Source organism: Sebastes fasciatus, chromosome 22 (assembly GCF_043250625.1).
Source record: "Sebastes fasciatus isolate fSebFas1 chromosome 22, fSebFas1.pri, whole genome shotgun sequence".
Classification (NCBI taxonomy): domain Eukaryota; kingdom Metazoa; phylum Chordata; class Actinopteri; order Perciformes; family Sebastidae; genus Sebastes; species Sebastes fasciatus.
In genome coordinates, this window is record NC_133816.1 from 7,466,395 (window position 1) to 7,493,526 (window position 27,132).

At 40.9% G+C, this 27,132-nt stretch overlaps 1 protein-coding gene across 14 annotated transcripts in view; it reads left to right on the forward strand.

The window, feature by feature from the left end:
* The window catches only part of LOC141761153 (adhesion G protein-coupled receptor L3), a 234,608-nt gene that overhangs the window by 148,086 nt on the left and 59,390 nt on the right, over positions 1–27,132 (forward strand). For 11 of the 14 annotated variants that reach the window (XM_074624445.1, XM_074624447.1, XM_074624434.1 and 8 more), the window contains exons 7-10: positions 5,613–5,972; positions 10,843–10,946; positions 15,488–15,673; positions 17,757–17,795. In XM_074624445.1, the coding sequence (XP_074480546.1) occupies positions 5,613–5,972; positions 10,843–10,946; positions 15,488–15,673; positions 17,757–17,795 (689 nt within the window). The remainder of the gene's footprint in view (positions 1–5,612; positions 5,973–10,842; positions 10,947–15,487; positions 15,674–17,756; positions 17,796–27,132) is intronic. The other 3 variants (XM_074624436.1, XM_074624440.1, XM_074624444.1) reach the window with 1 other exon arrangement.

Here is a 27,132-nt window from a genome sequence, read left to right on the forward strand (position 1 = left end):
ACCTCTTTTGATCTCGAGTCTGCAGAAGTTTCTCCGAGCCGACGAGCCCGCTCTCGGTGCGGAAATGGCAAGTCATATAAACCGGATTCATTTCATAGTAGCGTAGCAGGTTTTTAAAAAAATTTTTTTTTTTACCCCGGAGCGAAGTAGAGCAGGCTTATCTAATTGTGAAAGCCACGAGCCCTGGGATACAGAGAGAGAGGCTAATTAGTTAGAAATTAATGCTTTGAAATGAAGCACAAAGCTCGGTGTGTGGTGGAAACAGACTTCATGCGTTTGGTGGTGGTGGGGTGGGGGGGCGGGGATTTTGTGCAATAAAAAGCGGTGCGTAAATGATGAAGTGGAGTTGGTGCTTCAATGAGAGGAAGCTGGAGTGCCCACAGAAGTTTGCTCCTGTCTGTTATGAATGTAAAGGTCGCCTGTTTAGGTGTAGGAACATCCTTAAGCCCTCTGAGCTTAAGAGTCATGAATATCTGATAGCTGGCTGTTGGTATTATTCATTTTTAATCAACTTTGTAATGCATTTGAGAGTGCATTCAATCTTAAATATACAGAAGATAAATTACTTTGAGGTCTGAGGTCATTTTCTTGAATTATATTCTTAAACTCGTATCATTGTGCAATACCTAAACACATCCTAGGACCCGATTCTAATTAAAAAAACACTAGAAGTACTTGTTAAGTAGACATTGAAATGAGAAATTCATGGGAGCAAGAGAAGAATTCACACCTCAATAGTTCTATTTCCATGTCTTCTTTGTGGTCTTGTTGCAGTTTCGTTGTTGTTTTGCAAAACTCTCAACCAAAAAATGCTCCGCACATTCAAATCTGCCCCTAAGGTCACTCACAAGTCCCTCGGAGCATACCAAAGTGTTGTTCACCTCGTTGGTGCTCTTGAGCTTTTCTCTCTCTCTCTTCATCCCTTTGGAGAGAATGGGAAAGCTGGCAAAGCAAAACAAAATGTCCTTGTGTTGTCTCCAAGGCGATAGTGCCTGCAGACTGTGGCTGCTGTCTGCTGCTGCTGGCTTTCCTTTTTTTTTTGTCTGTGCTCATCTCATGGAAAAGATATACAAGTTTGTTCAAGGACACTTTCTTCTTTTTCCACTGCTGCTTCGCCGTCTCTTGTGTGTGTCTTTGCGGGGCGTATTTAACATGCTACGTGTTGAAAAATAATTCTGCAGTGGGCTCAACGGGATCCTCTGGAAGTATGGAATTACATTCTAGACATGGTTCCTAGCGACTTTGAATTAACCTCATGCAGTGATGGCGATTTCCTTGAGCCATCTTTCTCCGTACTGTCATATTACCCAGCATTAAAGATAGTGATGTGATAACTTTTATTATGAGGATCGGTAAAATAAATTGATCTCATTGTCTTTGAAATTGAGAGACAATGATAGCTGGATATTTGTCTTGGTTTAATCCTAAACTTCAAACCAAGACTGTAACATTTGAAAGAAGAAACAGCATGAAAAGTTGATAATCACTGAAACACACTGTTTCTCATCACAGTACACTCAAGGGCTTAGCACTAAAGTTACTTGGTCTGGTATGACCAGTAGCTTATGGGTTAATATTAGCTCATATTAGCAAACCTAGAAAGATAGATATTGCTGTGTAACTGGCATTACTGAGTCAGTTTGCTGACTATTTGTCTCTTCTTTACTTGTGTTATTGTTATACCATATTTTAGCATTTTACAGATACACATTTAAAAGGTTTATTCAGGTTTTAACAAGAAGTGAACATAGAACAGGAAGAACTGCAAAACCACCTCTATTGAAGGAGTGTTATTCCAAGAGGGTTACCCCCACTACTAGCCTTGTAGTCACATCATTTGAATAATCTAGATAGTTTTGCGGGGTTGTGTATTTGAAGCGGTTCGTTAACCAGATGAAAACAAACTGTGCAAAGTTCTTTTCAAATTAGCTGAATCGATTGTATTATTGTTCATATTGGATTTTATGTAGAAGTAACTGCCAGCATTGGTGGCTTTGCAGCCATTGTGTTGACACTGCTGTCAAAAATTCCTGATGCATATAACACAGGGCTGACGTTTTTTCCCACTCTGCATGCTCGAAATTATGGTCTGATTGATGTGATGTCAGCGCGGCATATTTATAATAAGCTTCGAAAATAAAGGGAAGTACAGTGAGCCATTATTCGGCCGTTACCACTTGTGGCCACTAAAGTGAGACTTTGCAACTTTTGCGTTGTGGAATTGACCCCGAAGAAAAAATATGTCTGTTTACTTTTCAATTTGTGTATCTGTGACATGCTTAGATACAGTGTACAAGAAGAATCACAAAGTCAACGATCTAACTCAGAAACATCAGTTACACAGCGATATCTATTTGATATGTTTTCTAACATTACCTGACATTAGCCACCATTGGTCATACCAGACCAAGTAAAGCTGTATAATAGCACAAAACCCCTGAGTTCACTGAACTGAGCAATAGTGCACTTTATTCCGTATGACTACAACTTTTCTTTTGTATGAGGAAGAATGTGCCATTTCATCTTTAAAATGTTACATAATCTCACTTTAAATGTATTCAGCAACTGGATGATACCGATATTTTAATATATATAATATGGTGTCTTATTTGTTATTACGTCTCTCTTCCTACAAAACTATGGTTAAACGTGCTAAATTCCAAATTCAGAGCACATCTATGTTTGAGGGAGCATTTGCAGGCTCTCAACGTGGCGATGGCTGAGCCAGCGGCTAGCAGCTAACGGTGCTAACAGCACGAACAGTATAAACAACAGCAACAGAGCTAACAGTGCTAGGGGGGAACCGGAGGGTGTGTGCTATGCTTCCGTGATGACGCAGTGGGTTCAGGACAACGTTATCAGCCGTGTATATGAACAGACTGGGGCTCACATGCACTAAAAACACGTGCAGGTGACAGCCCGGCTATGTAAACAAAGCACAGAGAAGCTCTGATTACAACACACACTGAAGGATAGCGACTTCATTCTCTGCTCAGGTAGACATTACTCCTCTATATCTTTACATAGCAAATTGTAATGTGCTGCTATATTAATGCTCTGAATTTCGAATTCAGCACTTTTAATGCATCACAAGTTTACTGACTTACATCAGTCTGCATTTCGGGCAGCTAAAGCAACAAACTCCCTCAGCAGAAATCTGTCACAGTCAGAATGGCTCCCGTATCAGCCATCCTGACCAGTACAATAATTCCCTTATCCTAACAGGGCTGTCTGCACACCTTTCTAGCCACTAGCTTATCTGAGCCTATGCAAGGTGACCTTTACTGACCCCAATATGAGCAGGGAATTTCCATGATCAGATTTCCATGAGGTGCTCTAATGGGCTCTTTTACTATATGCAGTTTAAGCACCACCGGCTGATTTCAATTATACTTAAATTGATGCCACTTCCCTTTTACCAAGTGTTGATGTTAGGTAACATGTTAGGTTATCATCACTTCTCAAATACAGATGCATAAATGAGTCGGTTCATGAATAATCAAATAAATAGACTGGTGTCCTTGAAGATATTTCACCCTCCTATCTTCATGATCATTGCAGCCCTAGGATCCACTGTGCTGCCGTGGCGCAGATTGATGATGATGTCTAATAGTGGTTATAGAATGTAAATGGTGATGTCTCTGTGGCTGGTGGACATGTTAAATACCCATTTGAGCAATCGTGTGATTTTTTTTAAAGCCCCGTTGATGGGTGGTAGTGTCAGTTTATGTTCGGTGATGTGTGGCTGCCGGTGTGTGAGCATGTGACTATGCTTTTGTGCTAGCTCATTCAAGCATTTGCCTCCATGTAATAGTATCTTTTCCAAGTTTTTTGTGTGTTTTCCACTTAACATTTACAGCTGTATACTCTGCTGATTTGTTATTTATCTGTCTGTGAGAGATATTTTGAAGTTATATAACCTGCATTATAAGGTCTCTGTGTGCCTTGAGTTCACATTGCAATTCAATGAGATTCTTGTTATAGTTCCACTTTGCTGATGGAGTGCCTCCACAGGAGTGCACAAGATACCTGCGGATCTTAAAAAACACAACAAACTCTTTTGTTAGGGAGAGAAAACAAATACTCAATCAGCCTGGAACTCTTGCTGCGGTGGCAACCTATTTAATCAACCTTGGCTATCGTTGAATGCTGTTAAGCGTTGAATGCATTGACTGCTGATAGAGCCCTGGTTTGTGTCATTACAGCCTCCGGGCGTCTCTACGATTCCTAAACAGTGGCACTAATTTATGCTGTCTTATTCCACCGCTTTCAAATTCACCATACAGAGAAATCGTCCGATTTGCAAATTGAATCTCGCTGCTTGAACTGGATCTCAGCAGTGATGTCCGTTATCTAAGCTCTCTGGATGTGTGACGTCCATTACACCTGCCAACCTAAAATCGACCCTCATTAAATTTTGTTTTGCTCCACTTTCATACAAAGATTGGGACCATTTGTCACTTCTGTCATTTTGATTGTATCTCTGCATTAAGCGGGGGGAGAAAAAAAAGGCCTATCCCAAATTGCATTTTTGCGAAGGCCCAGATTGTGTGTCTGTGAGAAAGTGCTCTCTCATGGGAGCTTATTTAAAGGGTCTACAGGAAGCTCCCCTCCATCCAAACCACACACAGTAATAAGATCATGACATATAAAAATGTCAGCATGGCATATTGAAGAATCTTTGGGCACAAATAATGCAAATATATAATGAGTAATATAGAGCGATGCTCCTAAATGAAGATATCCCATAGAAAAAAACTTCCCACTTTCCGAAGATATATTATGAAGTATGACCTCTCGGTGTGTTCTCTGACCCTCTGTGGCTTAACCAAGTCCATGCATTCATAAAAAGCCTGTAGCTAAATGAATTTGGGCCCCCCATTTTCCAATCAGTGACACAGGGGATGGAATATAAAGGGGACAGAATGGATGAGTAGATGGGATGATTGATGACGGGGAGCCGAGGTGTATATGAATTTGAGTGGGAAGAGAAGGATTGCCTATAGCCAGTGTGTGGGTGAATCTTGATGTGTGTGTGGGTGCATCTCGGTTGGTGTGTGCGTGCTGGTGTTATGATAGCCCTCGTCCCCAACAGCTCAGGTAAACAGCGTCATTAGCAAGCACCTCCTGGAGTGTAACCACAGGGAGGACTCACATCCAGGAAATAGGTATTTCAGTTTGTCCCGGCTGACCCAGAAATAGCATGTAGCTACAACACCCAGCTATTGACTCGCAGAGATATGCCCTCGTCAACGGCAACTTTTAGACGGCACAGCTGTGTATGTGTGTGGCGTGTGTGTGCGTGTGTGTGTGTGTGTGTGTGCGCCTAGCCAGCGGGGGTCCAAAACTAGACACCATACCCATGCAAGTCACACCTGCCAGTTCCAATTGATCCTCTTTGAACTATCTCCTCTTAAACTGACAAATGGAAAGGCGGGAAGAATAGAACCCCCTCCCTGCGTACGCTCTGTCTTTTTTTTCACCAGCACCAAAATAAATTTCGCTCTGACATTAATGAAGTGTGACTGAAAAGAGAAAGACATTTACTCTCAATCTTCTTTTTTTCCCATGAGTCTGTCAGTTCACTTTGTTCCTTCTTTCTCCTTTACCAGAAACGTCCTCCTCTGTAATGGTGTACATGGACACGACGACCATGACAACGAGGACCACCACTCGACAAACCACCGCTTCCTTGACAACCACGACAGCCAGGACTACCACCGCCAAGATGCCATCCACAACGACGGCAATGGCCCAGTGGCCACGGACCACATCCACAATGGTGGTCCCCGCCCAGACGCTGGTGGAGGGTTTGCTACCTGACCACGACAACGACGACAGGGCGCCACCTTCCTCCAAGCTTCCCAACATCAGAGTGGAGTACTGCAATCCCATGGTGATGATGGACATCTCCTGGCCCAAGACCAAGCAGGGCGTGGTGGCCAAGATGCCCTGTCCACCTGGAACCATAGGTAACGTAGATTTTTGTAATATCAAATATTCAAAGAAAGGCTTATTTTTGTAGTTTGGCCCCCGGTTATTTGGTCATATAAAATGAGGGCTCTCCATTCATTCATTGATCCATTTTTAGCAACTAATGTGGGTGCAAGTCATGATGGCAGCAGGCTAAATAAGGCAGCCCTGACATTCTACTTTGGGGATCTTGAGGCATTTTCATGCCAGATGGAATATATAGCTCTCCAGTGTGCTTTGAATATATCCCTTGGAATATACTTTGTTTCCCTACAAAAGGGAATGTTTTAGCCACATTTAGCCTAATTTTAGCCACTTTTACTGTATCTAGGATCTCATTCTTTCAGTCACTCCCCAAATCTCATGACAATTTGGATTTGGGTTGGAATGTAGATGCACTGGTAAATTGAGTTTTCGCCAATCAGTTCCTTATTCACCACAACAATATATCGGCCACATCCCTGCCAAAACTGCACCCATCTGTACGTCAGTGGATGCAAAAAAATGGTTTAAATAATCTTATTATAAAGACTTAACTGTTGTGTTGTTTGAAACCTGTCTGATCATCTTCTAATGTTCCCTTCCCCATTTGTTCATTGTCATTGAAGTTCTCACCGTTTTCCCAGACAATTACTTTGGCCAAAACTACGAAAATAAGTTAGTGGTAGCTATGTTTAATAAAGCAGATTTCCTTTAAAGATTGGTAACATTGGAGAAACCAGCAAGAGTACACTAGATTTTAAAAAGGAACCCACCAAAAAACCAAGCCCAGTGTTGCCAACTCTTTTACAAAAGTTGAAAGTTGAGAAAGAGAAACACTGACAGCCCGTCCCTTCAGACCTCCCTCCAATGCCTCTGCCTCAAAATTATTATTATTAAGAACATATACATATCATAGTGACCATGAACGGCGAACATAGCTATTGTTTGTCAAGCTAGCAGCTTGTGGAAGACTCCTGTGACTCGCAATGAGTGCACGGGCAGAGTGCACACAGGTAGACAGGCATGTAGGTAGACAGTTAGGGCGTCCAATCATTACATTCGGGTCAAATGAAATGATTGGACGGCTTTATTACAATCCTGCGAGAGCCACAGATAACAGATTTTCTTTTTTTTTGTCAAAGCATTTGATTTATTGATTGCTGTCGGGATGTAAAGAGAATTTCAAAAAAAATATAACAACAATGTTTGTAAAATACATTACCCACCCTAGCTTTAACTTTGCCACTGGACTTCTCTACTGTTTTCTGTTTCTGTTTCATTGTTGGTAGGTCTACCACTTTACAGTATTAGGGGCGTCAACATAGTATGACACATAATGTACACGGCACTCCAAATAGGCGCATCCTGATTAATCTTCCAAAACCCTCAAACATTCCTCTGTTTAAAAATTGAAAACTCTGCTAATGAAATATATATGTTGTTTCTTTATTCTCTCACTCTATGAGGATGTCAATAGTCTCGTTAGGAGACAGTCTACTGTCAGACTCTTCGCCTTGATGTCGGTCGCCGGTGTGTGTTTTGTTTATGTTTACACTCCCCCTGCAGCTCTCGTCGTCTCGCTTCCTGTCCTCCCTCCTCACTCTTTTCTTCCTGACTCACTGATGCAAAGACTAAAGATAGCTTAGCATTGCATCTGTATTGAAGCTAGTAACTAGTACACCACACACCCATATTTATTTCCCGTCTCTCAGGATACAATTGGTGTAATTAATTAGTGACTAAACATGTTTGTGTTAGGCACGTTGAAAGGGCTGTTGAGCTTTGTTTATCAGGCATCAGACCATTTGTTTTCTCTGTGTTGTTCCAGCTCTGTCTTTGTATCGATACTAAGAGAATGAACTCGAGTGTGCATTAAGATAAAATCAATGTCGGCTGCTTTAAATATAAAAGCTTTACCTCTGAAAGTATGACTATCTACGTAAGTGCTGATCAAGCAGCTGTTCATATTTTAATGAGACCTCGCCACTGAGCGCATTAAAGTAAAGGCTCTGACGTTATAAACTTGAAGATCTCGCTGTGTTCTTAAAGTAGGAGATGAATCATGAGGGAAGAATTAAAGTTTAAACTTAACTGAAAGGTAAACTAGAAACCGTGATATTGTGGGTTTCTGTTGTCAGACAGGATTGTTGCATAAATAAAGCACCTCAGTGGTGGTGATACGTCTAACTGAAATGGAAGGAGTCTCTGTCTGTCTGTCCGTCCGTCCGTCCGTCCGTCCGTCCGTCCATCCGTCTGTCTGTCTGTCTTTAACTTTCTTGACAACCGTTCATCCGATCAACTTTCCACTTGGCGGGTGTATTGCTGAGGACCCAAGCATTGTTGAGTGCACACTCTTGAGATCTACGGTACATATGTATTAGTAGTGCATTGTCTACACGTTGTGTAGTGTATTAAGAAGGGACCCCTATTAACTGTTACACCGCTGAACCGCATGCTGGGTGCAGCAAATTAGCACCAGCCACCGGCCAAATGTGGGTGGATTTGGCCGTTGGCAGGTAAACAAAGGGGGCATTTAACAAACGATTGAATAAAAGTCAACTCAATCATCAGGCGCCCTAGCAAAGCAGAGCAGAGAGCTGCTTCTTAAACACGTTGCGTCTTCACGTCTGGTGGAATCAAAGCATTGTCTAGAGTGGCGGCGATCAGCTCCAGCGGCTGCGTCACAGCCAAACCTCGCCACTTTGGCAGGTGGGAGAAAAAGATAATTTCCAAAACTGCTAAAATATGCACTGTTACAACGCTGAACAGCATTCTGGGTACTGCTTACTCTCCGTCGTTCGCTACAATATTAACTGTTAACGGCCTTTCACTCAGAACACAGCCACTGCCCCACTGCGCTCTGAAACCCATTATTTCCAGTGGCTTGCAATGACGGCTTTTCCCTGTGCCGAGCAAAGTGCATGTGTTCAACCTGGTTGAACCTGGGGCGTATGATGTGCGCTGAACCTAGCGTTGAGCGCAGCGCAAACCGCTTTCTGTGGGAAAGGGCCTTTACACCGCCGAACGGCATGCTGGGTCCAGCTCGCTCTACGTCGATGTTTGTGTCGTCGTTTGTGTCGTCGTGTCGTTGTTTGTGTCGTTGTTCGTGTGAGCTTTTGCACCCAAATGACGCGTATACTATAGCATTGCTAGGGGATGCAACTATGTCATGGCAGGTGTATTGCTCAGGACCCAAGGAAGGGCTGTGTGAAGTTGTTTGGATGAACGTTTCTCGAGAACCACAGGCCAAGCAGTCGGCCCATCTGAACAGGCCCATTTTGAACGGGCACCGTACTATTTATTAGAACCAAAAGAATAGGTAATGCAAATCAGATATGTAAAAAATTGCAAAATGTGCCTTTGTTAAGGAATGTTCTGAAACTTCTCAATCATGATTTTTTTATAGAGTAAGTCACCCTAGATTGGGGAGTGACATCATAGCCTCAAATCTGGCTCAAAGCCTAAGAAAATCTGTTCATTTCATCAATCAGCACATCGACTCAGACACACACACACACACACACACATACAGGCTTCATTAATGGGCAACACCAGCACCCGTCGAGACCTCACTAACAGCCGTCATATGGCAAGATAAGAGGAACACATACCCCACCTCCTCTCGGCACATTCTTCAAAGCCACTGCTCTTCAGACGACACTGCCAAGCAGAACACGACTGTGTGAGCTTCCTCTGCCACTCTTTGAAAGTTCCTCGAGCTCCCCTTCCATCTCCCTCACTCCGCTCGCTGTCATTCTGTCTCCCCCCCACACGCGTCCGACTCCCTCTCTCACTCCCTCCCTCTTTCATGCGCCTTCTCCCGCCTCGCAGTATAGGAGGAAATGCAGAGTCCCTTATCTTATAAACCCATCAAACATAAGGCTGTCCAAGGTGGACTGGGGAAGGAAATTATATGTCAATCAAAATTTATATCTGCTAATGCTGGTCGTCTCACCTGCCAACACACCCTCCCTCTAAGTACAAGCAAGGGCAATTTAATGTCAGCATGTAGCCCTGCTGATGTCAGCTCTGAAAATATAGATGCAAGTTATTTGAGGTACGTAGAAGAACAAGTTAAAAATGCACTTTATTACAAAATGACAGATGCCCACAAAAATGGTTGTTTTTTTACTGTATATCTCTTGGTTAAATTAATCAATTATGATTAATTAAGTTGAAGGTAGGTATAGCAGGGTCAGAGAGCCCTAACAGATGATGGTCACACTGTTTAATTTTACTTTGGAGGTGTATTTTTTGCTAAAGTCCAGATGGAACATTGTAAGACTGACACTCCTAAACTACATATCTGTCAGCAGAGACAGTTTCCTCAAACCAACTTAATTGACCTTTCGTGATGAATTCAGCTATGGCAGACTTAATTGGCACCTAATTTGGTGTATTTTTCTCATGCAGGAGTTGAACTGTCACACGCAGACGCTGTCTGACTTTTAATGATTAAATGCAGACGCTGTCTGGGCGAGCTCGGCTGGCCTCGAGTGAAGCAACTTCATTTCAGTCACTATAAGATAAAACCATCCAATTACATTTTGCTACATCCATTAATTTAATCACTCAAGAATTGTGTTTCTTTGGGACGTCGCAGTTTTATTTCGGGCAAGTTTTTGCAAATAAGAAAAGTACTTGACACACGGAAGAATTGGGCAGTCGTTGACAAGACTGAACGCATTGTGTGGTCCATCACTCTATAATGGGAAAGAAAAATGTGGATAAGCTTGATTGTCTCCCAAGAGATCTTTTAGAAACACACACGTTACAAAACATGTGTCACTGTAGCTGCTCTCTCTTTACTGACATGGTTGTGTCTCTTGTTCAAATAAATGTGATGTCATTGTTCTCACTAAGCCGCTGTCTTTCTTCTCTCTCTAGGTGTGGCTTCATACATGTGCGTGGGTCCAGAGGGATACTGGGACCCCCAGGGACCCGATTTTAGCAACTGCACCTCCCCTTGGGTCAACCTCATCAGCCAGAAGGTACAAAGCAGCACGATATAATAAGCAGAACATGTGCTACTTAAAGTAACATCACAGTTGGTTTGTTTTGGGCGGTGCTTTTTTTGTAGGGTTCTTTTTCTGATCAGGAACATATTTCTCTTAAGAATGAATACAACCAATAGAAAAATGCATAAACATGGATTTGGCACTGAGTTTAAATGTTGATTTGATGTGTACATTTGTTCAAGAGAGTTTTTTTTTAACAGAACTGTGCCCTTTAAGCCTGTTCTAAGTAATCACAGCTCACAATGCAAATCAAGGGTATATATATATTGCTTGTACTCAGAGGGCTTTTTTGTGTTTTACTCTTTTGTTCTTTGTCTCTTTCTAACTAGGCAATTAATGTTGCGGATTAGCTGGAAGGCTCACTTAATAGAAGGGTCATGGCTTTGCTGTATGCGTGTTCTTGGCCAGTACCAGTACCACAGCACCATGATCTAATGCAATAATTCCTAATCTGGGGTCTGGGCCCCTCTTAGGGGGGCAGCAAAGATCACAGGGGGTGCGCCAGGATTTGTCTGCTCTGAGGTTGTCAAAATTAGATTTGTTCATGTATAACTAAAATCATAATAACACTAATAACTAATTTATACAACAGTCGGTATATAAAACAATTCAAAAATATATTTTTTCTAATGAGATATTCTGCTTCAATTCATATTTGTTGGCGTTTAGCCTTTTTGAAAACAACATTTTCACTGCATTCAAAAACCTATGCGCTCCCGCTTGATGCAGACAAAGGAGGGGCAGTCTAGTAGCAATTTAACAACACCATAAATTACATTTATTAAACCACAATACCAAAAAAATCTATTTTGGCTTTAATGCTATTATAGTAAATTTATTAAGTCGTTACAAACAAATATCATATTGTGTATCTGCATTTGCTTGGTGAATCTGTCAAGACGTCATCACTTTATTTATGTTGACGAAACTGATATTCATTAAAGAAAGTAATTTTCATAAAAAAGACTGAATCATTTAATATACTGAATCACTTTATTCAAAGTGAGGATTTTGTTCGAGGATTTGTAATTTTTTTTAAAGTGATGATGTTGGGGGGGGCTCAGCTTTTTATAGATACAAGTAGGGGGGGATTGAATCACTGGTCTAATGGACTGCTGTAGGTAACGGCTAATCCAGACCACTTTCTATCTCCTGACACGATACAGCACTTATTTGCATTTCATACTTCTCAAGCACAAACGATTTGTATCTCCTCTCCTCCACGGGCAAGTTATTATGCAAAGCCTCATATAAAGCTTCCTATGTTTAAATCTCTAATAAAATAAAATCAACAGAGGAGGAGGTTACTGCAAGTGAGGATCGGGGTTCCAGGTTATGAATTGCAGGCAATGTTCTCCCTTAAACTCGTAGGGCCCTGAGGCGTGCATGTTATAACACTTATGATCTACTCAACGGCACAAAGCTCGGCCCATTAAACAAACGGCAGTTTGCGGATATGGATGGAGAATGGCTGTTGGGGAACAAAATAGAAGGGAGAGAAATTATCAGGTGCATTTCCGTGCGGCGCGGCACCGTTTGAGCGGTGCAATAAAGCTCCACTACAGGCTGCTGTTTGGAGAAATTAACTAGAGCAATGCGATAAAGGCTATGTTTTTGTACGGATTCAACAGTAACAGTTTGATTCTAATGTAGAAATATTGCCTGGAAGAAGTGACAATCAAGTAATGCATGTGTTTTTTAACAAAACTGTTTTTACTCTTCTTTTTTTTAAAGCAAAGTCACACTTCAGCAGTGTGAAGATTTTAATGAAGATCAACGTGTCAGGGATCTGGAATGCCCATCTGGCACTTTGTTATTTTATATCTAGAGCCATTGTCCTGCATGTGTCACTGCTCATTACCAGATGGTTCGGTAAGACAAAATGAGAAAGGAAGATGTAGGGAATAAAAAAGAGAAAGAAATGACATCACATAAACAGAAAGAGAGAGAGGGAAACAGAGATATTTACCCTGCATCCCACAGCTCCCCTCATTAAGAGACAAGAGCAAGGAGGGAAATGAGGAAAACATCTTCCAAAGACACGTTCCCCTGCATACACCTCTCTGTGAAGACCAATTTAAGCAGCATAATTGGCTTGACTAATAAATTCACAGGCGATGACAGCAGGTGATGCCAGAGTAAATCAGTATGGGCCTGTTATAGTTGGTGTCACTGCGGTTTCCAGGCTCATCTTACTGCATCGAGTCTATTAGTGATACCTTGAAGGTAACTGACCTTTGAAAGACAACATCAGACCATTTAGTCTAGTTGACTGCACTTTTAAGTTATTTACCGTTAAAAAACAAGACTAACTATTCCGTAACGTTTGTGGTATAGTTATAGGCATAGATATGGATCCAACATGTACAAATATTTTGGTCCAGCGAGTCTTATCAGCCTCATTTGGTGACTTTCAAATAACTTCTCTCCTGCACTCATAAAAGTATTCTATTTCCCAATAAGCATGTCGGATTATATGAAAAAAAATATAGCATTGCACTGAAAATAATGAGCTGTTATGTTTCTAAGTTGTTGGATAAGGCCCATTTATTTACATGTCTGGCAAGTACAGACTCTAAAATGTGGGAAATGTGGTTGACATCAAGGGGCACCTCTTCACATTATTAAGGTAGAGAGAGCTAGGTTGAGATGTACACTCTAATTTGAAAACCAGGATAAATAACTGCAAAGTACAAAGTTTGCGAGCAAACCTTTCAGGGTTTGTGGTGAGCCTCATTAGCCAATAAACAGACACCTCCATAGCTCACAAGTTAAGATATTAGGAAGTTTCTCCTGTGAAAGAAAAAGCATGAGGCACTTTCTCTACTATTGTAAGCAAAACTACATGATATATGCAGCTAATGGATATATTTTGGCAAATTAAAAGTTATCTCGGGTAACGTTGGATGGGGTTGCTGGAGGGTAAACTTTCCAAAATCCAAAAAAAAGAGCAGGACAGAGCTGCTTGTGTGGGAAAATACTACACAAAATGTATTTTCATTTGATTTTTACGTAACCTGTAGCACCACAATGTGGTAGGCTAATTGTGTGCTTACAGTAAGCAACCTCTGGTTCTGAAAAGTGAAGCCAATGCGGAAGTGCCTTAAACTTGCATTCTTTCTAACAGCCAGCAGGGGGCGACTCCTCTGGTTGCAAAAAGAAGTCTGATTGTATAGAAGTCTATGAGAAAATGAGCCTACTTCTCACTTGATTTATTACCTCAGTAAACATTGTAAATATGAGTTTATGGTCTCAATCGCTCGTCTCAAGTCTTCTTCAATACAGCATGATGTTCATTTAGTAAATTATGGTCCCATTTAGAGTCAAATTGATTGACAGGCTGCTACCCCGGCGTTGTCTGGTGGGAGTTGTCGTGTTTGCGTATTAGAACTTTAACACTTTCACAGTGTGTTTCCAATTCATGAAAGTAAATTATGACCTTTTTGGTCACCTAAACATGTCAGTGTTCGGTTCTACTGAGCTCCACCCTTCTGGTTGCAAAAAAACAAGATGGCGACGGCCAAAATTAAAGACACGAGGCTTCGAACTGTAGTCCACAAACCAATGTGTGACGTCGCGGTGACTACGTCTACTTCTTATATACAGTCTATGTATGCTTCTTGGAAGACCACAGTCTTCGTTAAATGGCAAATATTTTCTTTATTAGAGCCCCATGCACGACGCTTCATCATGTGGAGAAATTCATAGCTTGACAGACCTGCCATGTCTTAGTTATTGTTGTTAACCTATGATTGGACGATGGCTGTTCGGTGGAGAGGTTATATTGAACACTTTAGTTTTGAGGACTGTCATTATTCATGCTGGTGAATTGTTCAGTCAGTGAAATAGTAATGTTAGAGAAAAGACTCTGTGTGTGTCAGAAAGAAAATATGATGGAGCAGAATAGTTAAAAAACATGTGAAAGGTCTCCAAAACATTATAAAGCAAACTTTATTTTATGTCTTACAAAAACAAAAATAAAATACTACATATCTGTTTTCAATAAATCCCAAGATACAAAAATCACACAAGCTTTGGAACAAAAAAATTAATATCCAAGAGGCTGTGTCCTCTGTGTAAAACATACACACTGCTTGCCCCAAGCTGCTGTGCTCCCCATTAGTTTCATAAAGGTGTAAGGCTATCTGGGGAAATTCTCAATAGCTGATTTCATAATTGCTTCCGGATACAATATTGGCCCCAGTGTACACACAGCTGAGCACCGTCTCGCCACATTAATTGTGTGCATTATAGCAGCAGTTCCGGAAAATGTATAGGCTAAACGACATTCATTTTAAGGGGCTACACATTTGTATGTTTTCCACTGCATAGGTTGCAGATAATAAGTTCATGCCACAGCAAAAAAAAACAAGGATATGAGGCTTGTTTGGATATTTGTTCAGCTGTAGAGGAATACATCTTATCCAGTTCAGATATTCAAATGTTTCTGTCACAATTTGAAAGAGGTAAGTGTGAAGTGAATCCGCTCCTATTTTCTGTTTGTTTCTTTACAGCTAAAAGCTGGAGAGACGGCTGCAGTCATTGCCAGGGAGTTGGCGGAACAGACGAAGCGTAATCTTCAGGCAGGAGACATCACCTTTACAGTGAAGGCCATGGTTCAGCTGGTGGATCTCCTCGACGTGCAGCTGAGGAACCTCACGCCAGGCGGCAAAGACAGCGCGGCACGGAGCCTCAACAAGGTAGTTAAAGAATAAATATCTTCTCCTTTTGCTTTAAAAGAATATCCTGACTGTCTAACAGGCTGGATAAACATGGCCTGCAGGAAGGGTGATCTATTACCCTGCTTGTCCACACCGTTGCCAAGGAGCAGATTCAAAATGTAGGAATTTCAGGTGAACGATTTTACTCAAAAGTGCCAATTTGTAAGTGAGCTAAACCTTTCCAAAATGGAGGTCTATCTACCACAAAACTCCAATCCAGTCAAACCTGAACAGTAGGTATTCTTTTAATGATCTGCTATTTGGCCGAGTGCTGTCAGGTAAAATGATATCCAGCGTTTTCCTGTGGTCCGGTGCATACTAAAACACACCTTCAATTTCAGCGTAAGAAGCTCAGGCATATCTCTTACTCCAGTATTATGCTATCGATTTAACTTTGATGTACTTTAAAAGATGTTATCCATATATATCATGCTCGTCAAAAGTGCTACACTTGTACCACTTGATTTATATTAATGGGACAGGGTAAGTTGTGCTGGATCTAAAGCCGTAGGAGTGCAGGGTTTTTCCATTTTTTAGCTGAACCTGGAATCTAATGCATTTACTCCCCAACTCACAGCAGAGCACAGTAAGGGGGCACTCAGGCAAAGCGAGCTAAAATAATACTTTCTGTCTGCCGAGCAGCCAACAGAAAAGCAAACGTCGGAGCGGTTCAAAATGTCAGTCGTTAATTTGCTGGAGCGGCTTCACTTGTAGAGGAACACGAACACCTGTTCTCAGATAGCATTTTTTTTTTCCGGGACGGGTTTTTATTTCATTGCCGCAACAGACACAGATGTCCCCATTGAGTTTTTAGTGCCAGTTTTCTCCAATGGAGAGGGGGAGGCAGTAAAGATGGCCAAAAGGCCTCAGTAGGGAACGCGATGAGTAAATTCACATTGAGGAGCAACTAGAGTTTATAATACCTCCTTGAAAAAAAGGTTTCTCATAAAATGCACCACTCAAGATAGAGGCTACTGCTGTGGTCCAGATTGCCGTCGAAGTCTTTAGCTTCTCTTGTAAAGATGAGGAAATGGCGAGGTTGAGGGGAAAAAAGCTTTTAAATCCACAATAATTTAGAAGGTCACAGGCTTTACTTGTGATTTATAATTCTCAGTCCTCCGATATAGACTCCATTGTCGCAGTATGGTGCATCTATGGAGAGAAATCGCCCCACATCTCTCCCTCGTGTTTCGACTTGCTTTTGCTAGCGAGAGCTCACAGAACTCTTCCTACCCTGCTCTGGCAGTGGCTGATGTTTACCTTCCCGAGTTCAATCATTTTGACACAATCTGCAAAGAGCTAAGCGAATTAAAGATTTTTTTTTGATAGCGAAGCACAATGCTCTCTGCCAGCAGACAATGAAAGGATTGAGTTGGCAAACGGTGAGATCAGTGTCGTTTTCATGATCAAAGGGGAGCTGGCTAACGGTACGGACGGGAGCATTTCCAGAAGAGCGGGGCTGTGATGTAGAGCAAGAGGCTCCTTTATGGGGGGGAACGGTACTCTTTGGAGCTAATCTGCATGGGATTTAGCACGGTACTAGAAACCTAGCTGTTAAGCCTCAGAGTAGCTCTGTTGGCTACCTTGCTTGTATCAGAACTCAATTAAAATGATTCACTCCCCATGCAGTGCTAACAGCGTTGAGCTTCCTGTCATTTTTCAGGTATGCTAAATTGTTGTCAGCACTAACTCCCCTTCAACCGTGGCAGAGGTTCAAAAAGATAAATAGCTCTCACATGAATTTCTTAAGTGAAAAATAACAATTAAATCAAATAATAACCTTGAAAATCACATTTAAGAGTGTCATAGGCGTATTCCCACATGTCTTGTATGTCTCATTTTAGTGCTAATTAACACGAGTCTGCTGTTTTTTTTTAAGGTTTAATTAATGTACTGTAAATGCTACTTGGCACACAATTCGTGAAAAAGATTGTTGCAAGAGTAATATTGTTGTTTTTTCTCTCACTACTCTCAAATCTGCTTGAGCAGAGGAAATGTATTCAAGTGGAATTGTTTGAGTTGTTGACCTTTTGCTAACTCTTGCATTTCCTTTGGGTTGCAGCTGCAGAAAAGAGAGCGCTCTTGCCGATTTTATGTTCAGGTATTTGGATCAATTTTCCCCCCCCTAACCTACTCTCCATTCCCTCATTGTGGCAACTGTGCTCTCATTTTTTTTTTTTTTTGCCATATCAAATGAACTTTGACCTTTTGAAGTGGAAAAAACTGGCAAAACACAATTCTTTAGAGTATATATATACGTACATACTGTATATGTTTTTGTGTATAACATTTGCTGAATTTCTGGTGCTGGTGGTAATGCTGAATTCAAATGTTCAAATTTCATTAGTGTCACATTATTTACGTTACATCCAAGTGCCTCAAACCTCCATATATGAGTCATATGTCATCGTTGTTCCCTGCATGCATACTGTATGTCTTCCCTCCTCCTCTAATACGTTTGGCCTGAGCATGAGGCTGAGAATTTCTACATTTTCAAAAGCCATATATCCATTGTCGATTTGTCAGATGTCTCAATCATTTTAAAAATGCCCTTAAACCATCATATCAGCACCGCTTTCCAGTGAAATAACCCGCATAAGTGGATAGCATCAGTCAAAAATAAGGCTCTCAGGCATGTAACGCACTCTACATTTCTCAGTAAATGCTTAAGAGCCAAAAGAAGTGACCTCATTACACCAGCAACTCAACTTCTAACTACTAAGTCAGCCAAAGTCATGGCATGTTATGATTCCCCCTGATGCATAATACATGTGTGTCCTAATTTAGGGGGTTCTCTATCGCTTCCCTCAGCTATTTCGCGGGCTACTGAGTGATTTTGTTGTCCCTGGGGTGACATTTAAACTGTCATCGGAATCATTTCTACCTCGACGAGGGAACTGTGGGAGAAGTTGACATCCCTGTCTCCCATACAGATGGCTACAATAAAGCTGCACATTAGAGGCAGATGTTGTTTTGTATGTATGCTCATGCAGCGCTCATGTTAAGCGACACGTATTTGCCTCGATTCCTCTGAGGCGTGTCAGAAGGCACTTTGCTTTGTATAGTCATGTGATGGTGCAAATGATATCTAACTGGAATGTATGCTTGAATATGGTTGAGGGTGCTCACATGTGCAGATGGGTTTGTGAGTGTGAGATGCTTATAGGATAAGGCTGGTGGTATCCGATGTATGTATATACATTTTTGTTGTCAACAAATGCCTTAGAAAGATTAACAATCAACCAAACCATTAGCCAAACACTGAAATATGACCTTCTTCTGAGCCATAGACCTCCATTGTCAACCAAAAGAATGAAAAACATATCATTGAACCACACTGAACATGCCGTCTGTATTAATACGCGGGTCAAAATAGTCCCCAACAGTTGCGCTACTTACTCCTTTTTTGGGTAAGTTTCCTGAAAACTACACAGCTGTTTTAGGAAATTACTGGACCCTTTTAAAAACTGAAACTATACATTTGTGACCAATTTTTAAAGATGTAAGCCTTGAGTAGGAACAAATGTGCTTGGGGAATTTGGAAAGTATTGAGAGACATACTAACACATTGTTGGTTTCGGTCATTTTATGGAATACATTGACAGGAAAAATATAGAAAAACGCCTTTAAAGCTGCAGTCAGTAACTCGGAGCAAATATGATAAAAAGGGATTTTTTATAAAACTGTCATTATATCCTGACAATAGTGCATTAGACAGATCATCTGTAAAAAAATCTTCTTCCTCTGCCTCCTCCTAGTGCTCCTAATGGCATTTGCAAGATTTCATCGCGCTCGAGCCAAAACACCCAATCAGAGTCGAGGAGTCTCTGAGCAGCTGTCGATCACTGCTCACACAACTCGCAAATTCTGATCAAACGGTCAAACTAGGCAGCGCTGATCAAATATGAATCAATATTCTGTTACTGTAATGCCTATTTCTCACCTCAAATGTGTTCAGAAACATATTTTAGTGTACTTTCTGGCTATAAAATTAGATAGTTTTCTCGGACTGGTGGGCGCTGCTTACCTTCGGGCACGATGAAATCATTAGGAGCACAAGGGGGAAGCAGAGGAACATCATTTTCACAGATTATCTGTCTCATGCACTACTGCCACATAGTGACAGGTTTTTTTAAAAATAACTTTTTATCATATTTGCTCAAAGTTACCAACTGCAGCTTTAACTACTCACAGGGTGCAAATCACAAGCTAGTTTATTCCAAAAAATGTATATAAAAATCCATTTAAATAAGACCAAGAGTCCACAGACACACTAGCAGCTCTGTGAGGCAGTACTTAGTGCTTTGAGTTGAATGTTTACATGCTCATAATAACACTATGCTGATGTTTAGCAGGTATAATGTTAACCTTGCTTGCCATTTTAGTTTCACATGTCAGCATGCTGACAATAGCTATGATCCAATAGTTGTTGAGATGTTTCTGGATAAAAGTGATGGACTGACAGACCGATATTTCCATTTCGAGAAGGTAAAAACCAAAAAATGGCATACAAATCTACACACTCTTCTGATTTGCATGCGTCTATATGCTTTTGCACCTGTATCTGAGGTCATGTTTTCACAACGTAGTATATACTGAGGTTGTATTGTACTTTACCACACATGACTGTACACTCTGCTCAGCTGTGCACCTCCTCCTCTGTTCCGTCCCCTCGCTGGGTTTGACAAATTCAAACAACGGTGAAGAGCTTTCACTTGACGAACCAGAATAATGGAGCAACATCTGTGGCCTTAGGTAAACACAGGCATTGACTGCACACGCTGCCAGCCTTTGAGGGACTTTCATTGATTAGGGAAATTGGGCAATGTTTTCTCCAACGGGGCCCTGGTGGTTGACATAAATGGGATTAGCAGAGGAATACAAAGCAAATGAGAGGCGCACCTGCCTCTGCTGTCCCTCTGCTCGGCGACGGTGCCGAAAACAGACTTTGACAGTACTTTGGGAACAGGCGGATCGTGCCGGTGCAGGTGTGGTTGTGGTGAAGGACGACATCGTCCAAAATAAAGTGCCGGGGCTTGAGGTTGATGTCCAAATGAGATCTCATCTTGATTGAGGGCTAAGTTAAGTGGTAAACAAGTAGATGGCACTTGAATTCTCCTGGTGCCGACGTCTTCATCTCGTTAGGATTGTCAGGTAATTTCAATACAAACAGCTTCATTTGCTGTTTGTTACATATCCACGAACAGTTCAACCTGTAGCAATCTCCCTGCTTCTGTTGATCTCGTGCAGATGAAACAATCATTGATTATGACTCTTTCTTGATTGTTCATAAACGGTGATATCTGCCACATGTCATAGTTAATTGAATTCCACCCCAACAGGATTTGGCCTTGATGAAGCTACAAAGCGTATCGTGATCAAAACCCTATGTTCTGCGATTCCCCTGCAGGGATGTTTCTCTGTTGTGCCCTTTGATTTCAACCAACATGATGAAAATAGCGGTCTGCGGACTCCCGTGCCTTTTGGTTATAGTAATGGCAGCCTGTTCATAGGCAGTGACATTATGGTCCAATTACTGTGATTATGTCCGTCCATGTTGTAGCTTAAGTCAAACACGCTAGCATCGAATGGCTTCTTCCTCCGGCATTTATTTTGTTTTAAAGCAGAAGATTTGGGATTTACAGTAAATTACCGTTATTTTAACACATAAAAGATTAAAGTTATATTCTGTGATTTAGTCGGAGCCAAGTGAGTGTGAATTTTCAGGATACAGGGAGGATATTGAGCTCCGACCCCTCATTAAAATGACACCTTTGCATGCAAAGATGACTATGGGGAGTGTCACAGCGCTGTATGACCTTAGAGCAGGCGGAACGGAGGGAGGCTCCTCGTTCTGGGAATGTAACGAGATGATAAAATTTCCCTGGTAGTCAATTTGTTGAAAGATGAAGATAACCACATCCTCGTAAACAGAAACCTCCTCGTCTGGCCCTGCAGTGCAGAGTTCTGCCTGGGTAATCTTTGTGAGCCCATTTTTTGCTCCAAGTGGAGAGAGTGGAAGGATTTCTCAAACACTCAAGAATTTATGTTTATGTTCATTAATTTAGAGCAATCTTCGGTCGTTCAGCACAAGTTTCAAATTAAAGGCGCACACACAGCAAAGTGGAGACCAGTGTGAGCTTTAACAAAATTAAAACACGCCATAAAGCAAGCTGTTCTCCTACACCATTCACAGCTATACCTACAAAAAGTAACGCACTGCAATTTGTATATATCACACAAAATCAATTTGCATGTAATCCATGTAATTGTGAATTAGAGAGTATAAAGAGCGACAAACGCTGCGTGGGGAGGAGGTTGGGGTAGACGGGTGGGTCAAAAAACACCAGACTTTTGCCCAGGAGACCGGCGTTCATACCCTGTGAGAAACCAGAAGTCAACATTGAGTTATTTATAACGTAACTTCCGTACTAAAGTTACACCACTTCCATAGTTATTTTAACCCAAACCACAATCTTTTCTTAAACCTAACTATAGTTGCTTGAACCTCACAAAGTTGTTTAATGTGAAGACGGAAGTTTATTTTGAAAAGACTGTATGCGTGTCACGAGCAGAGATTGACATGTGCTGCTGGACATTCGTAGGAAAACATGAGGAATCATTTTTGGTAGATATAATAGGAACCGCTGTATGAGAAGTTAATTCGAAGCCTACCAGAAACTAGAGGAATTATGCCCTTTGGTGCTGGAAGGTTTTTAATGTGAAATATCTGTACAGAAAATGTTAAGTTTGCTTTTTACTGAACAAAATAATAATAATTGTAAATAATTAATAATAAGAAATGTATTTCTGTTGAAAAAAAAGAAAGCTAAGAATAACATGACTCTGTTGTTGTACTGACGGAGTTAGTGCTGTGGAATTAACACTTTTTAAAGTTTCTTAAAGTCTGCCTCACTCTGCTGTTGATAAATAAATAAAGGGCTGCTATTTGGGAATTGTACAATAGTAAGATTAAAGCTAAGACATAAGACAAAAAAAGCACAAAGGTAATCCCTCAGTGATTCACATATACAGATGCAACCACCCGCTTACAAGAGAGAGAAGGTTTCATAAAATATTAAACAAGAAGGTTGCCGAGATTTTTAAAGAAGACAGAGGATTTGGCTCGCAGGTCAAATGAAACAGGCAAAAAAGAAAATACAGAAATGATGCAACAGCTTCACCTGTGCCAAGAGACGTCTAGTCAGAAGAGGACAGAGAGAACAAGATTGTTTGTGTTGTTTTTTTCCCCTCGTTTTGAGATCAGCCTTCAACGTCAGTGAGAGAAAACAAGTGAGAGGAACCAACTGGTGAACAGGAAGGGAGGAGGGGGGGAGTGCACACAGAAAGCCAACTAGCGAGCAAGCCAGGAAGGGAAGAGAGGGAGATCAGCCTCAGCCAGAATCAATTTCCCAGACCCAGAGTTCATTTCATCAATCAGCACACAGATAGAAGCACACACACCACGGCTTGGCTTGGACTCCTGCCAAGCACACGCTAATGTCCACCTCTCCCTTCCTTCCTTCTGCATTGGTATAAATGGCCCGTGCACTGCAGCTTTTCACGCCCAGTCATCATCCTTGTTCCAAGTGGAACATTCCAGCAGTGAGTCCAGTTAACAATTAGCATTTCCTCATGTACCAGGAACCAGAATGTCGTTGTTTTTGTTTTTTTACTGCTGGCTCACGTTCTTTCAGCACAAGGATGTAATGTAGCTAAGAAAAAAAACTGGTTGGGAGGATGCTGCAGCAGACTGAGCTGCTACATTTGACAGATGGAGTGGCAGTGTGCTAATGGCAGTAAAATAGCAGCGAAGCCACCATCACGTCTACACGACTCACCTGCACAGACTATGAGAATGGTAGTGGTGGTGTGATGCTCGGCTGCACGTCTCAAGCTAACCGGCTGCTGGCTGTAGCTTCATATTTACCATACAGACATGAGGAGTGGTAGCAATCTTTTTCATCTAACTCTCAGCAAGAAAATTAATAAACATATTTCCCAAAATGTCAAACAATTACTTTACGGCAATGTTAACAAATATAAATCTTATTCATACTGCTTATACCTTTAGAGACAAAAAAATACCTACGGCTATTATTCGGTAGGAGGGTAACATGTAAATAAGCAAATTTGGCATGTATTTGCAATTGGAGCCATTTGCTAGGATAAAAAAAAAAACAGGTTTAAAAAAATACATATTGGTATCGGCCCTGTGTAGTCACTGTGCATTAAAAATTTAAACAATTTCCATGATTTTTAGTTAAGATAACAGATTATGCTCACTGTTGGTTTGGGAGAATTTGCCAATGGATTGGCTCACAAATCGGTATCAAAGCTAAATTGTTTTTGAAACAAAAAAAACACATTTTATGTCTCTTTATAGGGCCAGTATGTAGCATTTCGAGGGATCTATTAGCAGAAATGGAATATAATATTCATAACTATGTTTTCATTGTTGTGTAATCACCTGAAACTAAGAATCATTGTGTTTTTGTAATCTGAGAATGAGCTTTTCATATCTACATAGGGAGCGGGTCCTCTCCACAGAGACCGCATGTTGCTCCGCCATGTTGCTCCACCATGTTTCTACAGTAGCCCAGAACGGACAAACCAAACACTGGCTCTAGAGAGAGCCTTTCACGTTTTACGTTTTTCACATTACCTGAAGGCCACTGTAGTTCTCAGCCACACTTGTGAAACTGCGGTAACGTGAGCCGCAGAGTGCGAGAGAGTGAGAGGTACTCAGTTGGTTGCAATCTGCAACCACACCTCTAGATGCCGCTAAATCCACGCTGTCCCTTTTAGAAAGTGTCCTTAAAGAAATAGTATGGCATTTTGGAAAATGCACTTATTTGTTTTCTTGCTGAGAGTTAGGTCAGAACATTGATACCACTCTCATGTCTGTACGGTAAATATGATTATGCATTGTTTGCGTTTCATTCATGATAAAATATTCATGCTGAGCTAACTGGCTGCTGGTCTTAGCCTCATATCTTCCATACAGACATGAGAGTGGTATAGATTTTCCCATCTTACTATCTGCAAGAAAGCGGATAAGAGCATTTCGTCGTCTTTGTAAAATGCAAAGACCCCAATGTCCCAGACAGTGTCCTCAATGATAGCTCCAACGCTGTTTGGCACACACAGATAGCTTAACAAAACCCTCAGGGACATGAGGTAATAACACGGAAAAGGCATTTTTCATTCAATGTGAAGTTATTTTGCGTGTTGATAACAGCCAGCAGACCATTTTAGAGGACAAAGACATAGAAATGGTTCAGTTAGATGTACGCTGTAATTGTCCCGAGTTTCCTCTCACACAATCGGACTGTAGCTTCTTCAGACTGCAGCAAAAGATAGTTTCCGTTTAGCGATAATAAACACTAAAAGTGCCTTTATGCTCTCGTTCAGGTAATTGTCTCATCTGTAAAACATACTGTGAGTCACTTTGCCTACCTTCCTTCATGGATACTCTACAGTCTTGATATCATAATGTCAGTCTCTGAATTGAATGAGGGGAAATTGGCATGCTATACGCATATTAATAACAGTAATGAATAATTTGCATCTCAGTGATTTGGTAATCTATTGCATGTCCAAATGATGCACCATGAGTGAATGTCAGCTTTGTTGCTTTTCTTTGGATGCTGTTATAAAATGCGTGAAGGGCCTGCAAGGAAAATTGACCTTTACAATATAAATTTTTGATACATACTGTATAGCCTCGGTTGTTTTATTCACTCTTGTTTATCAATTATCTATCGTGTACTCCCTCCTCGTCAAGCTTTTGACCCATCCCTCTGTCTTTGGGGCGGGCTATTCTTCCACCTTTTTTGTACGTCTCTTCTGCATGCGGAAAAAAACAAAAAAACAAGACAGCCTCCTTTGCAAGTCCATCAATCCTTTCCCTGAAGAACCATTATTTCAGTGTTTTAAGAAGAAGTGCTGAAAAAAAAAAAGAATCTTGCAGTGGTGAACAAAGGGAAAAAAAATGTCAGTGCCTGAAAAAAAAGAGCTCCTTAATTGAGAGTGAATCAACCTCTGCCTCTAGCTGAATGTCAAAAGGTGTGATTGTAGATTGGCTGCAGATAATGAATAATTACATCAAAGTTGGTAGACTGCCTGTGCACGTGTATGTGTGTGCGTGCACGTGCACACGCATGCGCCTGCGAGTTATGTTTTGGTATACTAGCAGGTGCAGAGGTGTGTGTTAGCTCTTGCGTCAGTCCCTCAAAGTGTATGTGTGTGTGGTTGTGTCTGGGTGTGGGCGGCTTAATGTGTGCCGGGTATGTTTTGAATGAGGAAAAGCCAGCTGGTGCTGTTTGAAATTCTCATCCAGTGCCAGTGAGTTGAATACAATCAGCCCTCCGTCTCCTCTTGCCATCGCAGTGATTTGAAACAAACATACAACTTAACATTATAAGGTAATTGTGGGGCCATTACACTTAGGCTTGGTGACAGGTTGGTTGGTTGGTTGGTTGGTTGGTTGGTTGGTTGGTAGGTAAAGCCAGTTTTCTTTTTCCGTCTTGTGATCAGGAATTCATTTGATACACTTCGAGCACATGATTTCTCTTATCGCCTTTGGCTTTATCCCCGTGCTGTTTTTGAGTCATACTAAAACTCTTATTCCCTCTCATAATCCATTGATCAAAAAGGGGATCTAAGCGAAGTTCAGAGGGAAGTTCTGTGGCGTGACACCCCCTGTTTTTAACACGCATCATAGCTTCTATCTTCAGGATGTCACAACTGAGCTGGCTTTTGAAGAAGTGCAAATGGAGAATCAAAAGTCAAACCAATTTTTTTATCAGATAGAAGATTTCCTCTTTGGAGCGTGGAAATCGTACTATTATTATCAGTGCAGGAAGTTTCAGCAACACTTTCTATGACGCCCATGTCTGTAATGCATTATAAACTTACTTTTTTTGTTTGTATGTGATGCACTTTGTAACTTTGTTTTGATAAGTACTATATAAATACAGTTTTTATTATTATTATTACTGATAATGTGTTAAAATCTGCTTATAGCACGGTACATTTTTAGTTATAAGCACTATTCAATAATAGTTTGTTAGTTTGCAATGTTCATAATGGTCTATAACAGTAATCATTACACATTATACAGCATTTTATAATGACTTATAAGGTCAATCATTGCTGGGTTTTTTTTGTTGCAAGAATCATTATTACAATTTCCATAGTTGTAATACATGATAACATTTTTATTGCATTATTGATAATCACATTATAATGTATTATAACGGTGATAATAATACATTATATGCTTTTTATAATGCATTATAATCAGTATGATAATGCATTATAATGTAATTATAAGTTACTCTTAGTGGTCATTGTTTGCTTTAAGAGAAGTTATATATATATATAATATCATTAAATCAAACGCACAAAGCGTTGTATAATAAATGTTCATGTTA